This window comes from Typopeltis vanoorti, chromosome 15 (genome assembly GCF_054136105.1).
Source record: "Typopeltis vanoorti isolate ZY-2024b chromosome 15, IOZ_Tvanoo_1.0, whole genome shotgun sequence".
NCBI classification, from domain to species: Eukaryota; Metazoa; Arthropoda; class Arachnida; order Uropygi; family Thelyphonidae; genus Typopeltis; species Typopeltis vanoorti.
Window position 1 is genome coordinate 47,743,700 of NC_143563.1, and position 23,432 is coordinate 47,767,131.

At 35.8% G+C, this 23,432-nt stretch overlaps 1 protein-coding gene across 1 annotated transcript in view; it reads left to right on the forward strand.

Moving 5' to 3' along the window:
• rho-5 (rhomboid-5) overlaps window positions 1-23,432 on the forward strand; it is a 464,881-nt gene that overhangs the window by 181,416 nt on the left and 260,033 nt on the right. The window contains exon 7 of the mRNA XM_090404834.1: window positions 15,685-15,763. Coding sequence (XP_090260960.1) covers window positions 15,685-15,763 — 79 coding nt within the window. The remainder of the gene's footprint in view (window positions 1-15,684; window positions 15,764-23,432) is intronic.

The following is a 23,432-nucleotide window of genomic DNA, read 5'->3' on the forward strand; positions in this document are numbered from 1 at the left end:
ACTTCTCCACCTTTGCAATGAGCTGCCCTGGTATTGTACTACGTACTAGGATCACTTGCATTTGCTAACGCTAGTGTCGCCGATACTTTATAGTTTACTATATTCGGCAAGAAACTCTCTGATTCCAATCTTTGAGTTTCTTATTCGGTTTTAAAACTATGTGGGATTTAATATCCCCTTAATTTAAGTAATGTTTTCATTGCCGAAATGAAGCTTATTAGCTCTTTATATTTAAGTTATTTTGTTATATTTTTGTAGTTCTATAAATATTAAATAAACTGAAAAAATTTTAAATAAGTATAAACATTTTTTTTACTCTTTTAATTTCTATTATTATTATTATTATTTTTTTTTTTGTAAAAATCCGAAAACCGGTTTTTTGGAAATACTGGAATTTGAAAACCAGTTTTTTCAAAAGTTGGTTTTTGTATAAACTCTAATGTCAGGGAAAGACTTTTGTAAGATCAATGAGGAAATGATGAAGATTACATATGAATAAAATGAATATTACAAAGGTGCTAAAATATCCATTAGGCTATTGAAACAGCTTAGAAATGGAGAATCAGAGATGATAAAGGTGACATGAAAACTCAAGATAAACATATTCTAGATGTCTAGATTAATTACTTTGAAAGACTTAAACAGTCAGTGGCAGCACATTAGTAGAAAACATTCAGCTGCAATGAAATCAGGAACACATTAATACTTGAAGAAGACTTACTTACTTAATCCTCTTCATTCCACCTGAGAGCATAGGTCTTCCACCACCGGACTCTGTTTTTTGCTTCTGCTTTTATTTGGTTCCAGTTTTTATTGATATTTGTTATTTCTTTCAGTATTGTTCTTTTCCATGTTTCTCTTGGCCTTCCTCATCTTCTTTTACCCTGTGGGTTCCAATCTAGAGCCTGTTTTACTATTATTTTATCATCTTTTCTCAACACATGCCCCAACCATCTCCATTTCCTTCCACGTATCTGTTGCAACATGGGTTTCTGGTTTGTTCTCTGCCATAGTTCTTCATTTGATATTTGTTTTGGCCAGTATATTCCCAGTATTATTCTTCAACACTTGTTTAGGAAGACCTGGACATTGTTAACTATCTTTTTGTTTAACATCCACGTTTCTGATCCATACATTAGTATTTCCTTTACATTTGAGTTAAATATTCTCATTTTAGTTTTTAAACACAAATTCTTGTTTTTCCAAATATTTCTAAGTTAGTTGAAAGTTGAATAAGCCAGCTGTTTCCTTCTATTGATATCTTCAGTAGTTCCTCCTTTTATTGATACTATTGAACCAAGGTATATAAATTGTTCTACTTCTTTAAGTGGTATTTCTTCTATTGTTATTTGTTTATTTTGCTTTGCGTTTATTTTCATCAACATTGTTTTATTTTTATTTATCCTAAGACCAACTTTTTTGGCTGTTTCTACAAGTGTTGTTGTTTTTTGTTCTATATGTTGGTGCTTCTGTGAAAGTAAGCAGATGTCATCTGCAAAATCTAGATCATGGAGTTGGTTTTGAAGTAACCATTTTAATCCTGTATTTTCATGAGATACTTTTCTCATCACCCAGTCTATGACAATTAAAAACATAGTAGGGGAGAGTATATCCCATCCCTTGCCTTACTCCTGTCTTTGTTTTAAATGGTTCTGAGAGGGTATATTTAAAGTAATACATGGGTATTTCCATGTATTACTTTGATTTCAAAATCTTCATACATTTTTTTAAAATTATTCTTATTATTTTTTCTGGGAGTCCATAATTTCTAAGTAATTTCCATAGGGAAGATCTGTTTATACTGTCGAAAGCTTGTTCAAAATCGATAAAATTTAAATATAAGCTTGCCTGCCATTCCAATCATTGTTTTATGATAATTCGTAAAGTAGCAATGTGGTCGGTGCATGATCTATCGACTCTAAATCCTGCCTGTTCTGGTCTTAATTGTTTTTCTATTTCTATTTTGATTCTTTCTAGTATTATCCTTGCTAATATTTTACTTATAATACTCAGCAATGTTATACCTCTCCAATTTTTGCATTCAGAAAGTTCCCTTTTTTGGGTAATTTAACCAGTAATCCAGTATTTCATTCCTTAGGCCACTCTTCATTCTGCCATATCTCATTTAGTAAGTGATATAATATCTTTGCTATAAGTTTTGGATTTGCTTTTAGTATATCGCCTGGTATGTTGTCTGCTCCCGGTGCTTTACCTGTTTTGATCTGAGTTATTGCTTTTGTAATTTCTATTTTTTGTTATTTTGTTCAAATTTATATCTAATGATGCATTTTGTTCATTTAATTCTAGGCTCCTCTGGTCACCATCAGTCTCATTTCTTGAAATTTCTCTGAGAAGAATTCCACCCATCTATTTATCTGTTCTTTTCATTTAATAATAGTTTTCCTTCTTTATTATATATAGGAACTCTCCATTTGTTTCTTATTCCACTTAATTTCCTTGTAATATCATACAACTTTCTAGTATCATTTATATATGCAGCATCCTCTGCCTCTTGTGCTAGAGTCTCTATGTATTTTCTTTTATCATTTCTTGCACTTCTTTTTATTTCTTTGTTAATTGCTCTATATCTTTCTGCTTGTTCTTGTTCATTTTTGCCAATCTGTAACAGTTTCTCTTTTATTCTATCTCTCTCTCTCTCTCTCTCTATTTTTAATTTGGTGTTTTCTGATATCCATTCCTTGTCCGTATTAGTTCAAAATCCCAATATCTTTTCTGATGTGCTTATTAGTATATCTTTAATCTTAGTCCATTTTCCCTCTATGTTACTCCTCTTTTTTCGAGTTTATCCCATTTATCCTGTAGAGTTGTTATAAATTTATTTCTAATCTCTTTGTTTTTGAGTTTTTCAATTCTAAACCTCTTTCTATTGTGCACGGTTTGTTTATTTTTAAATATTTTTACTTTCGTGGTAGCTGTTAGGAGAAAGTGATCTGAATATATGCCTCGGCTCCTCTTTTAACTCTGACTTCCAGGAGGGATTTCCTCCAATTCCTTGATATAAGTACATGGTCTGTTTGGCTCTTTGTCTTTCTATCTGGTGCTATCCATGTCCACTTGTGTATTTTTTTATGTTGGAAGAGACTTCCTCCTATTACAGCTGATTGAACATACAAAAGTCTATAAGTAACTCTCCATTTTCATTTATTTCTCCTTCTGCATCCTTTCTCATAACAGTTTCTTTATTTCTTATTGTGCTATCTTCTATCGAAGGTCAGCGACCATCTTGACGAACAAACTGCGCTCTTGTGCTAATCTGAGCAGTTGTGCACTGCTCTTTCCTGTCCACGTCTTGATGTTGTCAAACCATGATATTCTTTTTCTTCCTCTAGTTCCGCAACTACCATCATCATCTACACCAATGCCATTTACCACCCACCACCACTGGTATTTTCGCAGACAATCACAAACATCCATGCCCATGGTGGGATTCAAACCCGCAGCCTTTTGACTGAAGAGTAGATATGCTAATCACTCGGCCACCCAGATTGATTGGGCGAGTGGTTAGCGGGAATATTGAAGGGATTTTTACTTTGTGTTTTATTTTATTCCGCTTGTCAATCAGTGAGTTTGTTTCTTTGGTTACTCAGTCTTTATCTACATTTTTTGTGTTTGATTGAAGAAATTTGGGAGGCTGCTTGATGAATGATGCTAGTTATTGCTTTAAATATATTGTCTGTGTTATCATTCAGTACTGCTTGTGGGTGGTTGTTCTTTGTGACTTTTTGCAATTGATGTTCATTTAATTCTTCCCAATTGTATCTGAGGTGTTTTTTCTGTGATTGGTCTTGTGATTTCTTAGTCATAGCTTTACTCATGCACTTACGAAGTGTGGCTGTTAAATAACGAGACTGTTTGCAAAAATGTGGTTTATTATTACAATTGTACAACTTAAATTATTATCCCCTTCAACATACTCCCCTCCTCTATCTATACACCATTGCATACGAATTTTCCATTGGAAGCAGTGCTGCAAGTCATCAGGTGTTATCTGCTTTAGTAGTGCTGCTGTTTTCTCCTTTACCTCACTGACTGAAAATGGGTGCCCTTTAATGCGGATTTCAACTTTGGAAAAAGATAAAAGTCGCATGGAACTGAGTCCGGTGAGTAAGGTGGATGGTCCATCACTGGGATCTTTTTATCAGCCAGATACTGCTTTACAGACTGCACTGTGGGCTGGAACATTGTCCTGATGGAGAATACAAGCATTGTTCTTCCACAGATCGGGTCTCTTCTTCCTCATTCGTTCTCTCAGCTTGGCCAGAACCTCAAGGTGATAATGTTGGTTAACTCTGTGACTTTCTGGTACCCATTCAACCATTGCCATGCCATTGATATATATATATATATATATATATATATATATATATATATATAAAAAATGATCAGCATTGCCTTCAGTTTTGACTTGCTCGTTCTTTCTTTTTTCATTCTCGGTGACGTGAGTTTTCCAATGCATTGATTGTCTCTTTGTTTCTGATCGTACTGGAAAATCCACGTCTCATTACATGTGATGATCTTCTCCCGCAAGTCCGGCTCCACCGTCAGCTGTTCCATGATGTCAGTGCAAATTTGTTTCCGGATGTCTTTCTGCTTTCTTTTTGCTTGCGTCTCCTAACACAAGTTTTTGGGAATCATTTTGGTGCATACTTTGTTCGTGTTCAGTTGCTCATGCAAAATATGTCGTACAGTCCTTATCAATGTGTACTATGTCTGCTATCATCCAAATGCTTAATCGGTGATCGTTGCAGACAATTTCATTAATTTTCACAACGTTTTGTTGGGTTTCTGCTGTGACAGGGCGACCTGGTTGTTCGTCATCTTCAACGTTTTCTTGAACTTCGTCAAAGTGTTTGTGCCATTCAAACATTCACGCACGTGACATTACATTATCACTGTACACCTCCTGCAACAGTTTCAAGCACTCGGTTGGTGATTTCTTTAATTTCACAAGGAATTTGAGATTAATGCACTACTTGAGTTTTACGTTAGACATTATTCTGGCAAAGCAACTGCACACGTTTCTTTTATAACTGCCTACAGACTAACTATGAGTGATAGCGAACAATTGTTATCTCAACTGCTTTTAGAACCTTCAAGGTCATTCACAGCTCAAGCGCGTACCATTGCTACGAGTACACGATTCACAGCACACCTTGTCTCGTTATTTAATAGCCACACCCCATACAATTCTGTGATCAGAGTTTAATTCTATTCTGTTGTATGCTCTACAGTTTTGGGCTGACCATATCCATTTGCTATTTATTAAGATATGATCAATTTGAGTCTTAGTTCCATTGGGTGTTGCCAGATCCATTTTCTTTCTAGTTTGTTTGTTTGGGAATTTTGATTGAAGAGATATCAAGTTCTGAGAGTTGCAAAAGTCCACAAGAAGATTGCTGTTTTCATTGGTCAAGTCGTGGTAGGTATATTGTCCTATGTTTTGTGTGTTTCCAGCTACATCTTTTCCGATTTGTGCATTGAAATCCATCCAACTATGTGCACATTGTGTGCAGGTATTTTGGTAATATAGTTGACTAGGTTTTGATAGAAGGTTTCTTTGTCTTTATCCTCTGCAGGTGCATATGCACATGTAATTGTTATTTTGGGGTTTGCTTTTATTGTAATAGCTATTATTCTTTTTGAAGCACTTTCTATTGATAGAATATTTTTGTAGACTCTGTTGTTTACTAGGATTCCACCTCTGCCATTTCCAGATTGATCTCCAGATGAGTACATTACAAATGAAATCAGGTCCCATTTATGATTATGGGACCTGATTTCATTGAATGCCAGGTGGGTCTTTTCCATCAGTGCTCCTGTATGCAGATTGCATTCATAAAATTTTTTGCATTTTAGGAGAGCACGAACATTATATGTTGAGATGATTATGGGTTTCTTCCAGAAATAGTGTTTAGAGTGCTTCTCTCCTTCATCAGGCTGAAGGTTTCCCTGTGGACTTTGACCTCCAGCCATCATAGGGGAGGATTGAGGTGTGGTTTCGTTTTGAATTGTTGTTTCCTTTCTTAATCTAAAGTTATCTACATATTGAGTGATTGGTCCTAATATGCTTCACCAGCCACGTTTGCATGCTGTGGTGGAGGGGTGGCCTACCAGCGTTTCCCAGGGGGCACCGCATGGAAGTGTGGCTTGGATTTCACCTCTCCCCACATTACAGTTATATGGTGTAAATTGGACATTATATCAAGCAATACATAGTCTGTATTTCAGTTGTAAGTCAGCATTTAGAATGGAAGAAGGCACAGGAAGATGGTTTGATGTTAAATTAGTGTGAAGCAAGGATGTACATTATGTCCACTGTTATCCATCATCTATATGGATCACATTATAAAAGAAAGGGATGTTAAATCTGATGTCAAAATTGGAGTTATTAATCTCAGTTTTACTTTATGCAGATGATGTTATACTCCTAAATAAATCCAGTACAAATCGATACAAAATAAATAACGGAAAAAATCACGTAGAAAGATTATTTAATAGTATAATTTTCGCCTGTGTGTCACAGGCATCACCAGTACATTAAGCTCAAAATTAAACACTAACTGACAATTCCAAAAACCGCCACCTAAGTAGCTGGTGTAAGATAACTAAAAAGGTCAATAACTTTCCTAAAAAAAAAGAAAGAAAAAAAAATTAATACAATAAAAAGTTGGGAAAGATTAGCTGATTTGTAAAGTACTATCTTCCATAAAGGGGATAGACGTAAGCCGTCGGATCTGTTTAAGTTAGGAGAATGAAGTAGAGTTTCACATGTTTCTTTATAAAGGCGTTCCATGAGAAACTGACATTTGTGAAGAACTCTTGTCTTTCTCCAATGAACTCTGTGTCTAGTGAAGATGGCATATTCAGAAAGTCCAGACTTTTCAGGTTTAAAGTATTCAATATAAGATTGGTGTTCTTCTAGCCGAATAGAGGCAGATCTTCCTGTTTGTCCGAAATAAGATAATCCGGAAGAGCACGGAATCTGGTAGACACCTGGAAAGGCTCTTCTGATGAACTTCAACAATTTCTCACTAAGTTAAACGCATTTCATTCAAGTTTGCCCTAGAAGTCATCATCATCAAATTCCTGGTGTACAGGATATGATAGTACTACATGAAAAAATTATATCATTACTAACTTCCTATCTACAATTTTCCTCCACATCAGTCTATTACTTGTCAAGAGTCCAACGTTATCAGATCTTATATTTCTATCATCTAAGGCACTTTGTACTGTATCAATCCACCTATATCTTGGTCTTCCACTGGGTCATTTTGCTGCCAACCGGGCAGAGAACACTTGTTTTGGTAATCTTTCCTCGCCCATTCTGTTTAGGTGACCGTACCACCTGAGATTAGCTCTGCTAACGCATTCCTGGATGCTGACAATGTCAAGTTCTTTCCTAATATCCTCATTTTTAATATGATATTGCCATTGATGCCATCTATTCACGCCTATAATCTTTCTCAGGACTCTCATATCTGCGGTCTCTAATCTTTGGTCAAGTGTTTTACTTCTGACCCAGCTCTCAGATCCATAAGTTAAAACTGGTTTGAACACTGTCTTGTATACAGCTAATTTAGTGTTCTGACTAATTTCTCTCTTATTCCATATGAATTTATTCAATTGACTTCCCACCATACCAACTTTGCTGATTCTGTTGTCTATTTCTGTATTTAATTTACCATCGTCAGTAAAAATCGTGCCTAAGTAGCTGAAATGTTTTACTTGTTCCACAGGTTGTCCATTCACAACACAGTTGACATTTTCAATGATTCTGCCTATTTTCATTGTCTTTGTCTTTTTAATGCTTACCAAATCTATTACAACAGTTATTCAATTTAGTCAGGGAATCTTGCAAACTTGTAGCGGATTTATTTAGAAGTATAACATCATCCGCATAAAGCAAAGAGCTGACATTAACATCTCCAATTCTGATATCGTGTTTAATACCACTTTCCTTCATAATGTGATCCATATAGATAATGAATAACAGAGGGGATAATGTACATCCTTGTCTCACACCAGATTTAACATTAAACCATATTCCTGTACTTCCTTCAATTCTGACTGCTGACTTACAACTCAAATAAAGACTAAGTATTGCTTGATGTAATGCCCCATTGACACCATATAACTGTGGCGTATTGAATAGCTTCTCTCTTGGCACCTTGTCATATGCCTTTTTCAAATCAACAAGACTTAAATACAGATCCTTGTTATATTCCCATGCTTTCTCGACTATTTGTCGTAAAGTGAAGATCTGATCCTGACAGCCTCTGTTTGGCGTGAATCCAGCTTGTTCTTGACCAAGCTTTTCTTCCATAATTCTTCTCAACCGTTTCTCAAGTATACTTGCATAGATCTTGCCAGGAATACTCACTAGGGAAATACCTCTGTAATTCTCACATTCAGTTTTATTTCTCTTTTTATATATGGGTACTATTAGAACTCTACTCCAATCATCAGGAATTCGTCCCTCTGTCCAGGCTTTCTGAACTATACAGTGCAGCCACTGTAAGACTCTTATACCACCATACTTCAGCATTTCTGGTCGAATATCATCTACTCCAGCTGCATTTCCATATTTTAAGCCTTTGATGGCTTTTTCTACTTCAAGTATGGATATGTATTCCTCTCTGCATGCCTGGTCAGTGTTTTTTACCACTGTGCTGTCATGACTGCTTGTTTCATTTAGTAGTTTTTCAAAGTAATTACTCCATACTTCAAGGATATCTTTTTCTCCAGTTTTAATGTCACCTTTATCATCTCTAACTCCTTTTTCATCTCTAACTCCTTTTACAGCACTCTTTCCTCCATTCCTAAGCTTCTTCAACAACCTCCAGAATATTTTGCCACCTTCTTGATATTTATTTTCTATGTTCTTGCCAAAGTCCTCCCATGACTTTTGTTTTGCTAGTTTTACACAGTGTTTTTACATTCTTGCATTTGTCTCTATATTCTCCAAGAGCACAAGCTGACTTATTTGACAGGAACTTTTGATATGCTTTCTTCTTTTCCTTCACTGCCTCTTTAACTTCCTGTGTCCACCAGGGAGTTCTGATTTTTTTATCCTTGCAGACAACTTCACCACATGCCTCTCTGGCAGAATCGATCAATGTTTTCTTCAGAGTTTGCCACTGAATCTCCAAGGTTTGATTCCTGTTCTCAAACTCTTTAATTTTTTCTTCAATAATCTTTGTGTATTTTAGTCTACAGTTCACATCTGAGAGCTGCTCAACTTTTATTCGCTTTAAAACTTTCTTACATGTTATTCTTTTCAATATGAAATTCAATTTTATCCTGCTCAAGACTAAATAGTGATCACTTCCAATTTCAAATCCTCTGTACACTCTGGTGTCCTGCACCAGGGAGGAAACATCACTATCAACAATAACATAGTCAGTCAGATTTTTTTTATTCCTAGCCTGTTCTCCCCATGTGAATTTGTGCACATTTTTATGTTGGAACATGGTGTTAGTAATAACCAGTCCATGTCCTGAGCAGAAATCCAACAGGTATTTGCCATTGTTATTAGCTTTGCTCTTTTCTCCAAATTTTCCCATAATATTTTTGTATGTCTCACGATCATTTCTTATTCTGCTAATTAGATCCCCAACAAGGACCAGCTTTTCCTTTTTCATTGTGTCAGTTGCTTTTTCTAAAGCCTCAAAAAATTCCTCCACTTCTACCTTAGTAGAACCTTCTGTGGGACCATAGGCACAAATAAGTCTCATTGTCCAGTTCCCCGTTCTCATATTTGACCACATTACTCTACTTGAGACTGACTGCCATTCAAGAAGATTAGCCTCGTATTTTGTGTTGAATACTATGGCTACTCCTTCTTTTCCTTGATTGTCATTGCCTGAATATAACATTTTGTATTTATTGCTCAGAAAGATCTCACCAGTTTTGGTCTTTTTTGTTTCAGTCACCCCTATTATGTCAATCTGGTACTTATCTAATTCCTGAGCTAGCTCCATTTCTTTGCCATTCAGGCTTCTTACGTTGATAGTTCCGATCTTTAACTCTGGTGATGTTGAGTTGGGGTTTGTTTTCAGATTTGTTCCAGTAGCTGACTTCGCTGTTTGCCCTGGTTCCATGGCGAAAACAACGGGGGCCTTGTTTAACCGGGCGACTCCCCAGCCGGCATGAAATTTTGTCATGTCGTACCATCAAGTTTTGTTTTGATTTAACCAATAAGAATACAATTTGGTCGGCTAAATCCCAAATTGCGAGCCCATCCTCGTTCGTTCGGTATCCAAGTAGATACCCAACAGGGTGCACCACGAGAATGTGAGGATTGGACATTAGGTCAGAAGCCCTGGTCGGTTCTCCGCATTCCTTTTAAAGGCTGTGTGGAGGTCTCTTCTCAGTTATACAGCTTTGACCCTTAAGCACCCCCTACCCTAGAAGTAGAGCTTAAGGGTCAAAGCAGTTATCCTTTTTAGATCTTCTAATTCTTTGCCAACCAGATAAATTCGTCTTCAGACGAATTTTTACAGAAAGAACTACGATATATAACTTCTTCCTTTCTATCTAATGGTTATAAGAATTGCTTCATTAAAAGAACTTTGACTAGTTTTAATGTCTTCCTTTTCAAACACAGAGGAAATAACGCGCATTACTATCTCTTATGTACAAGGCATCGGTGAACGTATAGCAAAAGTTTTAAAACCACTGAATATTTTTGTTGCCTTTCGACCGTTTAAAAAATTCTACACCTTTCTCACTTCTCCTAAGGACAAGCTTCCACATCTTAATCATCCAGGTGTCTACCAGATTCCGTGCTCTTGTGGATTATCTTATTTCGGACAAACAGGAAGATCTGCCTCCATTCGGCTAGAAGAACACCAATCTTATATTGAATACTTCAAACCTGAAAAGTCTGGACTTTCTGAACATGCCATCTTCACTAGACACAGAGTTCATTGGAGAAAGACAAGAGTTCTTCACAAAAGTCAGTTTCTCATGGAACACCTTTATTAAGAAACATGTGAAACTCTATTTCATTCTCCTAACTTAAACAGATCCGATGGCTTACGTCTATCCCCTTTATGGGAGATAGTACTTTACAAATCAGCTAATCTTCCCTAACTTTTTTTTTTTTTTTTTTTTTTTTTTAAAGGAAAGTTATAGACCTTTTTAGTTATTTTACACCAGCTACTTAGGTGGCGGTTTTTGGAATTGTCAGTTAGTGTTTAATTTTGAGCTTAATGTACTGAAGATGCCTGTGACACACAGGCGAAAATTATACTATTAAATAATCTTTCTACGTGAGTTTTTTCCGTTATTTATTTTGTATCGATATGTCTACTCACAGTATACATCTTTTAAAACTTAAATCCAGTACAAGTCTGAAGATTCCCTGACTGAATTAAATAACTGCTGTAATACATCTAGTATGAAAATCAGTACTAAAAAGAAAAATAGGTAGAAACATTGAAAACATCAATGTTTTCAATGTTTCTACCCATTTCTATTTCTATCTAATTTTGCTTCGTGAATGGAGAATCTTTAGAACAAGTAAAACATTTCAGCTGTTCAGCACAATTTTTAGTGAAGATTGCTAATTAAATTTGGAAATAGACAACAGAATTAGAAGCTGGCATGGTAGGAATTATATGGGATAAGAGAGAAATTAGTCAAAACACTAAACTAGCTGTATACATGACAATATTCAAACTAATTTTAACTTATAGATCTGAGAGCTGGGTTAGAAATTATGAAAGATCTTGTTCAAAGACTGGAGACTACAGATGGATGATTTCTGAGAATGATCAGCGGAGTGAACAGACAGTGGTGGTATCATATTAACAATGATGGTATTAGGAAAGAACTAGACATTGTTAGAATTAAGGAATGTCTTAATAGTGCTAATCTGAGGTAGTTTGGTCTCTCGAACAGAATTGGGGAGGGAAGGTTAGCAGAACAAGTGTTCTTTGCCAGGTGGCAGTAAAAAGACGGGAAGACCCTGATCTAGGTGGATTGATGCAGTAAGAAGTGCTTTAAAAGACAGATTAATTATAAATATAAATTTATTCAGGGTCTCTATAATGCTAGCTTTGTTTTTTCTGTTATTTGTTTCCAAATGTAATTCATCATCTTCATTAAAAATTGTACATAAATATCTCCATTGAGAATTTGCAGTTGATGTTTTCTACATTCTTCCTGTTTTCATCTTTTTATTGCCAATTTCCATACTCAGCTTACAAAAGTTATTCAATTTAGCTGGTGTTCAAATCACTTGTATTGGATTTATTTAAAGTATAGCAAATTATGCATAAAGTAAAGCTTGGAATTGAATATTTCCAGTTTCAATATCAGGTCTATTGTTACTCTCTTCATTATGTAATCTGTATAGATGATGAATAACAGTGAAGATAGTGCATTTCTCTATCTTATCCTTTATTTTACATCAAACAATCTTCACATTTCTCCTTCAGTTCTAATTGCTGACTTACAACTTAAGTATAAGTTATATACTCCTGGCTTATGCATGCAGGTGTGTGGAGGAGGAAGATTGTCTGACAAGGAGAGAAAAAATTTTTTCCCAGCCTACAGAATTTATAAATATCTTTATATTCATCAATATTAGAGTTGTGTTGTATGATGCTTGCTTCAGTTTAGTTCTCCTAATTTTGAGATGTCATTGTTCTGCATTCTCTACATCATTGTTATTATTATATCTTTTTTTTTTTTTTAAATAAATATTTCTACTGTATCATGTTAGTTTCTTCTTTGACTTGATAATTGTCCTGGTTAGCAGAATAGTGCTGTAATTTTTTTTTGTGTGCCTTTTCTTCCCTTGCTCTACTTCTCCCGAGTCTTTATTACTATCCTGTTTTCCATACCATCATTGGGATCCAATTCCTTGCCACTCTGTTTGTTGTATGGGGTGATCTGTGGACACCCAGACAGGGGAATCCTGGTAATTTTGCACTACTTTGGCCTTTGCTTCAGCAAGATGGGCAGCCCTGGATGGCCTGGCCAGGATTAATTGAGAATATCTGGTTTCAAGTGTTCTTTAACATGAAAAAATCTTATGATATGCCTTATCTGTAGTCTGTGTCATAAGATTTTTCCATATCAAAGAACACTGAAACCAGTTGTTCTCATTTAGGAATGCATCTCTTATGCATGTTTCTAAATAGAACAAATGGTTCAAAGTTGAGAAATGAAGGTCACATGTATTGAAGAAAAGATCTATAACCTAGGTCTCAGGGGACACCTTCCTGTATTTATTAAAAACTGTCTAGCTGAGTCTTCCAAGTTCCGAGTGGGAAGTATGCTATCTCGCCTATTCCCTCGAGGTTCCCTCATAAGTGTGACACTTTTTGCTATCAACGTTAACTCAGTCACTGAACAGCTTCCTCCCACTGTAGGCAATAATGCTCTGTATGTCAATGACTTCACAATTTACTGTCACTGTCATAACATGAGGGTAATTAAAGCCAACTTTAGCAAGCAGTTGATCATGTCTCTTCTTTGGTTCTTAGTAATAGGTTTAGGTTTTCAGCATTAAAAAAAGTGTCTGTGTACACTTATGTTGATAGTGCACCCATACTGAGTTAAGAATGGAACAAACTGCTATTTCTGTAGCAACAGAAGCCAAGTTCTTGGAGCTCATCTTTGACAGAAAACTTGCATTCCTTGCACATTGAGCATTCTCTACTGAAAGGGTGTGGATCAGTCTTTATTGCTTCATTTGTATTGTGCATTTACAACAGAAACATTAGAAATTTGGTTTTTGCATTCATATTCTGATTATTTTGTTAACATTAGTGTTGATTTCTTTAACATTTAGTGATTGTTAAGCAATTTCTGCATACTATCTCCCTTAAACTTAACTTGGCTGCTGGATATATGTCTTTTGTGTGTGTAATAATTTATCAGCTCTTGAGTAAATAAGAAGTGGCAAAGCTAAATCTGTAAATATTATAACTGATTGGCTTGTGGGACGAGAAAATTTCACTGAGAATGATATGGATTCTTGTAACTTCGGAACTTGTTTTGCAGAAGATTGACATTTAAACTAGGATAATGGTGCTGCATAATGGAAATAAGTAACATCTAATCTACTAAAGCCTGATGAATGAAAAATTATGTCAGCTGCTTTAAGATATAGTATGGACATACCCATCAGTAAAAATGCTGATGCAAAATTCAGTTTTTGTTTAGTTTTACTGTGTAAAATTTTCCTCTAGGACTCTTGCTTCTGATCCTTATAATTGCCTACATTTTACAGTAATGTAAAACTTGTGCTCTAGCATCATTCTGTAGCCAAGTGATACGTCATATGAAAGCTATTCCTTGTTCATTGTGCCCTTGCCTGATGAATGGATTAGGATGATGACATGACATTAGACTTCTGCAAGCTATAGAAATTTGTTGCAATATTTGGGACATCCAGGTTTCAGAAAACTAGAACTTGAATTATATTATCTTCATATGACTTCAACCCTGTGACCAAAATGTGTAATTTAACTAGAGCTGAAGTATCCAGTGAACAACAGATAAATTCATTAAGTCTCATAAGATTCATAGATAAAATGAAGTTTTCAAGCAAATGATCAAAAGTTGAACCATTAATATAAGTAGCAGAGAAAAGGTGTGTGAGGGGGGATATCTATTTTTATTTGTTTGTTTTTTAATTTGACTATATTTTTTAAATGAAATTCTATCAATGGGACATATTTTCTCTTGGGTGACACCAATTACTAAGATGGACTTACTGCACTTGACTCTACAATAACTTGCAAAAATTATTTCTAAGAATTGCATGCACCTTAGTGGTGACTGTTTTTTTCACTCATCAATTTTCTAGTGTCATACTATGAAGAGATCAGGACACAGAATCTTGAAAATGAAATTATATTTGAGAATGAGAAAATTGGGTCTTTTAAGCCTAGGTGTACTAAAGTTTAATAGACTTTAGATGAAAAGAAAAATATTTCTATTCAAATATATATCACTATTGAATTCCTGATATGAACATTCTGTCTGTTTTATCCTTATGTGTAGATCTACAATGTACCATGCAGACTTTTGAAACCATAAATATGATGGGAATAGCATAGTTAATCCTTATTCCTGCAGTATCCTATGCCTGTATGTGTTCCTCTGGCTGGTTTGCCAGTCTTGATGGATAAAAAAACAGAGCTTTCAGGGAGAAAAACCCATTTACCTCTGTATAAGACCAACTAACACACCTTCAGATGAAGGTGAGTTAGTTGGTCTTATACATCTTCAGATGAAAAGCCCTGATAAAGGTTTTTTTTTTTTTTTTTTTTTTGCATCCTAGATTGGATTTGAACTCTAGGCACTTTCTACAAAAAGTACATTGTCAAAACTGGCTGAGCCGGGGAAAAATGAACAAATATAAAAAACCTGTGATAGTAGGTAACAAACATGAAACACTGACATACACAGGTACTGATATAAGTTTCTGTGTATTCCCATGGTTTTTTTGTTGGGTGGGGAAGGTTATCACAGGTGAAAACACTCTTCAAGTAACATAATTTTTCTTATGGAGATTATATTGTTTTAGTTGGTTTTATTTGTTCATGTAATACACTTTGTTTCATTTTATCTTTAGTGCATTATTAAAATGTTTTGTTTTGAGAGTGAAAAATTATATTTTTTTCTTATTTTCTTTTATAGGCCCCAACGTTACAGTTGGCACCGTCCATCAAAAACAAATCCTAATCCTGAGATTGGAATGAAAAGGATTTGGAATAAAGTTTGTATATACATATCTCAAGTTGCTCGGACTCATTGATATTATTTAAAAGTTGAATATTTTATTCCATATTTTATACAAAAACAGGTGAGATCTTACTAACAGGTAAATCAGTATGAGATGTCATACAGTACACCCACACTTTGTTGAGCTTGGCTTGCTTCCAAGAATAGTCGATTCATGCCGAAGGGGAGAAAGAAATGAAGGACCTATGAATTAGTCGCCAACACGTGAAATCATGTGCTTTATAAATAAAATTTTCCAACTGTTATCAAGCAAAATAGTCACCACTTTAAAAACTACAATGATCATAAAAGAGAAGTTAATTTCCCGACGTGTAATAATAAACAACTCATCCCAGAAGACAGATTGATTACCCTATTATTGGAATGGATTCTCCTTTTTGTGACATGCGCAGAAGTGTCGAAGGGTCTTGAATCTGTGGGCATACTATACTTGGGAAATAATGATCAAGGAAGGAGTGGTGATAGCATCCAGCACCAAACATGAAGATAAACTTCTTGATTAGAAGGCAGTTTCAAATATAATATTGTTGGCAAACTTCAAAATGGGGAAATGGACAATGAAACTTATTTGTGCCCATGGTCCAACAGAAGGTTCTCCTAAGGAAGAAGGGGATGAATTTTTCAAATCATTAGAGTAGGTAGCTGACAAAGAAAATAGAAAAAGTGTCCTTGTTGGAGAAGTAAACACAGAGTAGGAAATGAATCGCACCAGACATATAGGAACATTTTGGGAAAATTTGAAGAAACAAGCAAAGCTAATAATGGTATTTGATGGATTCTGCTCAGGACATGGACTAGTCATTACTAACACCATGTTCTAACATAAGAATGTGCACAAGTTCATGAGGGGGAGAAGACACAAGAAATCAGAAAATCCTCATTGTTGATCATTATCAACACTGACTTGACTACATCATTGTTGACAGTGATATCTTCATACTGTTTCAAGATACTTGAATGTACAGAGGGTTTGAAATTGGAAGTGAACCATTACTTAGTGCTAAACAGGATAAAAATGGATATTGCATTAAAAAAACAAAACAGAATGTAAGAAAATATTACGTCCTGTAAAAAAAGAATTAAAGTTGAGAAGTTTTACGGATAAACTGTGGACTCGATTCTACAAACATTGAAGAAAATTTGAAGCACAAGAACCAAACCTTGAAAGTCTCAGTGGCAAACTCTGAAGAGGACATTGATTGATTCAGCTAGGGAGTTATGTGGTGAAATTGTCTGGAAGGATTAAAAAAAAAATAATAGCACTCTGTGGTGGACACAAGAAGTTAGAGTAGTTTTGGAAAAGAAGAAAGCATACCAAAAATTGCTAGCAAATAAGTTGGCAGATGCCATAAAAGAATACAGAGAAAAATGTAAGAGAACTAAGCTATGTGTAAAAGTAGTTAACGAAAGTCATGGGAAGACTTCAATAAGAATATAGAAAATAAATATCAGTAAGGTGAAAAAATGTTCTGGTGGCTACTGAAAAAGCTTAGAAGTTGAGAAAAGAGTGCTGTAAAATGAATCAAAGATGATAAAAGTGACATGAAAACTGAAGATAATGATAGCCTAGATGTCTGAAGTAATTACTAGGAAGGACTGTTAAATGAAACAAGCGGTGACAAATTAGGAATTTAAAGAGGAGTACATATCAGTACTTATTGTTATTATAGTTATTAAGAGAGAGACCTCCAGGGAGTCAGGAACTCATCGAAGGAGGCTATCCTATTCGCAATAGCTGTTATACCTGTTCTTGAATTCATTCACATTCCTTGCACACAAAACAAAGGCATTCCACTCTAATCAAGCACTATTCTACGAGAGAAAAATCTAGTCCTGACACCCTTCTTGACAGCATTGATTCTCAACTTCCATTGATGCCCTCGTGTCATTTCCTCTCTTTCTCTTGTTTGCTAGTGTCTGCAACCTACAATTCTCAATCTATATTCAATCTATGTTCATAATCTGTATTCCACAATCCTGATATCATTTTTGACACTCTTCTATCAGAATCACCACAGGAACCAGGAAACCAGACTTGCACACAATAATCCAAGTGAGGTTTTATATAAGCCTTGTAAGAGGCAAAATGACTTCCTTATCTTTACATGTTAAGGTTTGTTTCAGCATTGCCATTATTCTCGTAAGTTGTATTTACAATTTTTGCTACATGACTCTTGAACTTCAACTTCCTGTCTACTAAAACTCGAAGATCCCTAGTCTCATCAGTTTCTTCGAGCATAATTCCACCAATATAATTAGACATTGGATATCTAATCACACTAAAGTGCATGACCTTACATTTATTAACAGTGAAATGATGGCCATTTTCACATACCCACAATTCCAGCCTATTCAAGTCATTCTGCAAGTACTGCTTATCAGCAGCATTCCTGATTACCCTACCTATCTTTGCATCATCAGCAAATAGCTGTCTGTCAATCCTTCCCAATATCATTAATGTATAGATTGAATAACCGTGGACCAAGGACTGATCCTTGAGGCACACTAGTGGTTACTTTGAATCTTGCAGATTCAGCCCCCCCCATGCCTTTTTGATATGTCAGTCAGTCATTCTCTTATCCATGCCAATAGTTTATAATCCAATCCCATATTCTCCAATTTATGCAACAGTCTACCATGCTGTATTCTGTCAAAAGCCTTAGCAAAATTCAAAAGTACGATTGTGTATTGTAAAATTCGATGTAGCTTAGAATTTTATAAGTGCTTTACATCGATTTTTACGGAGGTCACATCTCAAAAGTTTGTGTTGTAAAATTAAATTTTGTATAAAGAATGTATATATTCTGAAGGGAAAGTGACCTGCCCAAATGTAGTAAACAAAAAATGTTTAAAATTAGTAACAACAAGAGTAAATGCTGTGTCACTGGAAACTGTATGTTATTGTTTTAACTAAGTGCTTTGGAAACCTTTGTTTGAAGCTTTGTGTATGCCCACCTTCAAGGTCATTCTTAAAAGGGTCGGCATGGATCAGACAAAGTTCTGCTGTCTGACAAATTGGATTTTGAAGTGCGCTTGTGATAACAAAGAAATGGTCGGCTTTAATATCAGATCAAGGAGTCGCACCGAATTCTTCGGGGGTCTCAATCCTTTGTGAAAGATCCCGGACATGGAGAAATGAAAAGGCGCTGAGGAGAACATCGAGCATCGGCAGTCGAAAATAGAGGACATAACTATATGGCTAGGGCATGCCAGAAGTCGGAGGGAGCCAGAGAAGAAACGGACAGCGGTCCACCTGAGGCTGTCTAGATCTTGGATGTTGCTGTGGAGATTACTAGAAGCTAATAACCGAGGAACAGACTTCAGCACCCAGAGAAGAATGCATTGCCATCTGAACGAGACTGCATAAGCTCTACAAGACCCCCCCCCCTCCCCTTCTGAGCCCACTAGTTCCAGAGATCAGCATTCCGAAACCTCGCCAACAATTCTTGATGAGACCCAGGTGAAGCAAGACACGGTAGAAAGAAATGTAAGGCCTGAGACGGAAGAAAAGATCGAGAACTCTAGAGCAGAACCTTGAATGAGTGCATGACCCAGGTGACAGAGCCTATGTGAGTTTATTCCGATTTATGTAAATTTGTGTTTCTTTTATGTAATCTAGGAAAAATGATTTAGATGGACTGATAAGATTTAAGGTACTAGGAATAAGCAGTGTCTATAAGAAAGCCCTTTGGTTTGTTAGTAGTTGGAATACAATTGTTAGATATCTTGGCATAACAATTAAATTTCTTTATGAATAGATTAGAATTGTTTTATTCAATAAGCAGAGAAGTAAATGAATATTTATGCTGTACAGTTTGTTTAGAATTGCGAAGGGAAGTTTTTTATGCTAAATTTTAACGGATAGATAGAGAGAGTAACCTCCCTATTGTTTAATTGATGTACTTTTGTATTAGTGTAAATAAATGTGTTAGTTATATGTCAACAGAGTGCTGCCTGATTTTGATTTACAATGCACTGTTCCTAAATAAACTCTGACCTGAGAGCGGGAAACCAATAAAGCATTAGAAGCATAATTTAAGTGCATGTGAACCATGACTGTTTATGCTATTTTATTTGAAGGAATTTATGCTGGATAGATAGAGAGAGAGATCTGCCAGCCGTATTACTGAGTCTTATGGTGAGAAAGGAATACTGGTGGTGCAGTCTGAATAAACAAATTTTCCAGTACTCATAGGCACATGACTAGTAGTGTGAGAGGTGAATAAATTTTGTACGAAAGAGTAAGTCACTAAGGAGACACAAGATAGATAAGAATCTAGTAAGGATAGAGAATAATTAAGATAACATAATAAAGTAGAAATAACAGAAAGAGGCAAATATATAGATTAAAGTTTACTATACAAAGATTACATAGAGAAACGTTCACAGTAGCTAAAAAGGAGCCAATCCTTAACAGTATCCATTGCCCTTGTCTAAGTCGGTGGTATATTATTATAGAATGTGAACAAGTTGCTAAAACATGACCTTCCTTCAGTACACCCATGCTATTCATTGTAAAGTAGAGATTCACTGTCAACTTGCAACAGCCCAATAAATTCAGTTTCATTCTTCTCATGTGATTTTATAGCAACCCAATCAATGTTCGGATAATTAAAGTCCCCCATTATGATTACTCTTTTCATGCTCATCGTTTTTATTTGGTGATGCATTTGGTCACTAGCAACCGATCCACCGGGTTTGTAGCAACACCTCACTATGTATTTAATCTTGTTAGACTCCACCTCAAACTAGATGGCTTCAAACTCACTGCCACATGAAAAATTGTTTCTAGTATTGCAGGCATGGGTTTCAATGATATGTCTAATGGTATTCAATTTAGGTCTAATGATATTCAACCGAAAATGCTTAAGTATGGAGATATAAAATTTTTGCAGCGATTACACTGTATAATACAGAGAGCCTGGTCAGAAGATCAAATTCCAGATGATTGGAGTAGAACTTTAATGGTTACCATCAATAAAAAAGGGAATAAACTGAATGTGAGAATTACAGAAGAATTTCTCTATTAAGTGTTCCAAATAAGATTTATGCAAGCATACTTGAAAAAAGGTTGAAAGATTATGGAACTATGAGAAGAACAAGATGGATTCTGGCTAAATAGAGGTTATGGAGATCAGATTTTCATTTTATGACAAATAGTTGAGAAATCATGAGAATATGACAAAGATCTGTACCTAAAAGTTTTGTATATCTGGACAAGGCATATGACAAAAATGGAACATTATAGAGAGCATAGTCTATATTTAAGTTATAAATCAGCAGTTAGAATCGAAGGAAATACATATAGATGATTTGATGTAAAATGAGGGATAAGACAAGGATGCACATTATCTCCACTCTTCTTCATAATCTATATAGATCACATTATGAAAGAAAGTGACAGTAAGTCCGATATTGGAATTGGAGATATCAAACTTAGCTCTTTGCTTTATGCAGATGACATTGTACTCCTAAATTCATCCAGTACAAGTCTATGGGATTTTCTAACTAAATTGAATAATAGCTGTAACAAATTTGGTGAAAATCAGCCATAAAAAGACCAAAACTATGAATAAAGGCAGAAATGTTGAACATATCAACTGCATTCTGAATGGAGATCCTATAGAACAAGTAAAATATTTCAGTTGTTTAGGCACATTTTTTAGTGAAAATGGCAAGTTCGATCTGGAAATGGATAACAGAATAAGCAAAGCTGGTGTGGTAGGTAACCAACTGAATAAATTCATATTGAATAAGAGAGAAATTAGCCATACCAGTGTTCAAACCAGTTTTAAGTTATATCTGAGAGTTGGGTTAGAAATAAAGGACTACAGATATGAGGTTTCTGAGAAAAATTGGGAGAGTGAACAGATGACAGGAATGGCAGAATCATAAAAATGAAAACATTAGGAAGGAACTGGCATTGTTTGCATTCAAAAATGTGTAAGCAGAGCTAATCTAAAGTGGTATGGCCACTTAAAATAGAATGGGTGAGGAAAGGTTAGCAAAACAGGTGTTTGACGACAGAAAAGAGATCCAGAGGAAGATCAAGGCCTAGGTGGATTGATTCAGTCAAAAGTGCCTTAGAAGCATGAAATGTTAGATATGTCAATATTGGAGTGCTTACAAGTAATAGCCTAATTTGAAGGAAAATTGTGGATAAGAGATTAATAATAATAATGTGAACTTAATCATGTAATGTTGTCATAGTTCCTGAACACCCATTGAGGATACCTATCAGGAAAATTATGATGTGATGTTTTATTCCTTGTAAATATTTTGATTTATAACTAGACTCTATTAAATATCGTTTTTTTAAAAACACTAGCTGTTTGTTTCACCAGCTGTAAAACAAGAACACAGATTTATTATATGATTATTATTATTTTTTTTTACCAAAGATTGCTTTAAAAAGAGATAATCAATCTTTGTTCTTATTTTATAGCTAAGTAGCAAAACAGTGCTTTCCTCCTTATCTTTATTTTTGTATTAGGCCCACAATCTGTTATCTTAGCTTTTTATGAATCTGTTACTGCTTAGAGCAGTTAATCCTATCTTCTTCTTCTGCAGCTTCTCCCACTTAAGTGGGGTCACTGTTGATAATGAGTCTCCTCCACACCTTCCTGTCTTGGGCTGTCACCACATCCAAGTTCTTCATCCTCAAGTCTTCTTCTACCAGCTCCCTCCATCTCTTCTTTGGCCGCCCACGCTTCCGTCTTCCTTGCACATCCATCTGCGTGACCCTTCTTCCCACATGTTCGCCCTCCCTCCTCATCACATGACCAAACCATCTCAACCTTGCCTCCTGTATTTTCGCTCCTGAGTTCGTAACTTTCACTGTTCCCCTGACATAGTCATTTCTCAGACAATCCTTTCTGGTCACACCGCACATCCACCTAAGCATTCTCATCTCTGCTACTTCCATCCTGCTGATGTTATTTTTCCTCAGGACCACAGTTTCTATAGCATATGTCATAGCTGGCCTCACTACTGTCCTATAGATTTTGCCTTTCAGATTGATCGGCACCCTCTTATCGCATAACACTCCAGCCATCTCCCTCCAGTTCCTCCAACCTGCTTGTATCCTGCATCCCACTTCCTTCTCAGCTCCTCCATCTTCTTCCACTGTTGAACCTAAGTATCTAAAGTCTCTCACCTTCCTGATGAAATTTCCTTCCAGCTCCAGATCTGTCCCCTGTCCGCCACCCACTGTACAACACATATACTCTGTCTTATCTTACTTCTGCTCAGTCTCATACCTCTCTCTTCCAGTACTTTTCTCCATCTTTCCAGTTTAGTTTCCGCTTCCTCTCTTGAATCTGCGCACAGCAAGATGTCATCTGCATACAGCATTGTCCAAGGCGCATCTTCTCTCACCTCCTCTGTTACCACCTCCATCACAATATTAAACAGAAACGGACTTAATGCTGACCCTTGATGCAAGCCAACTGTTACTTGAAAACTTTCTGTCTGTCCCAGACAGGTCCGAACACTTGTCTTCAAATTTCTGTACATTTCCCGCAACAACCTGACATATTTCTCCGGCACCTTCTTCTCCCTCAGACATTTCCAGACTTCTTGCCTTGGCACTCTATCGTATGCTTTCTCCAGATCAATAAATGCCAGATGTAGCTCCCTTTGTT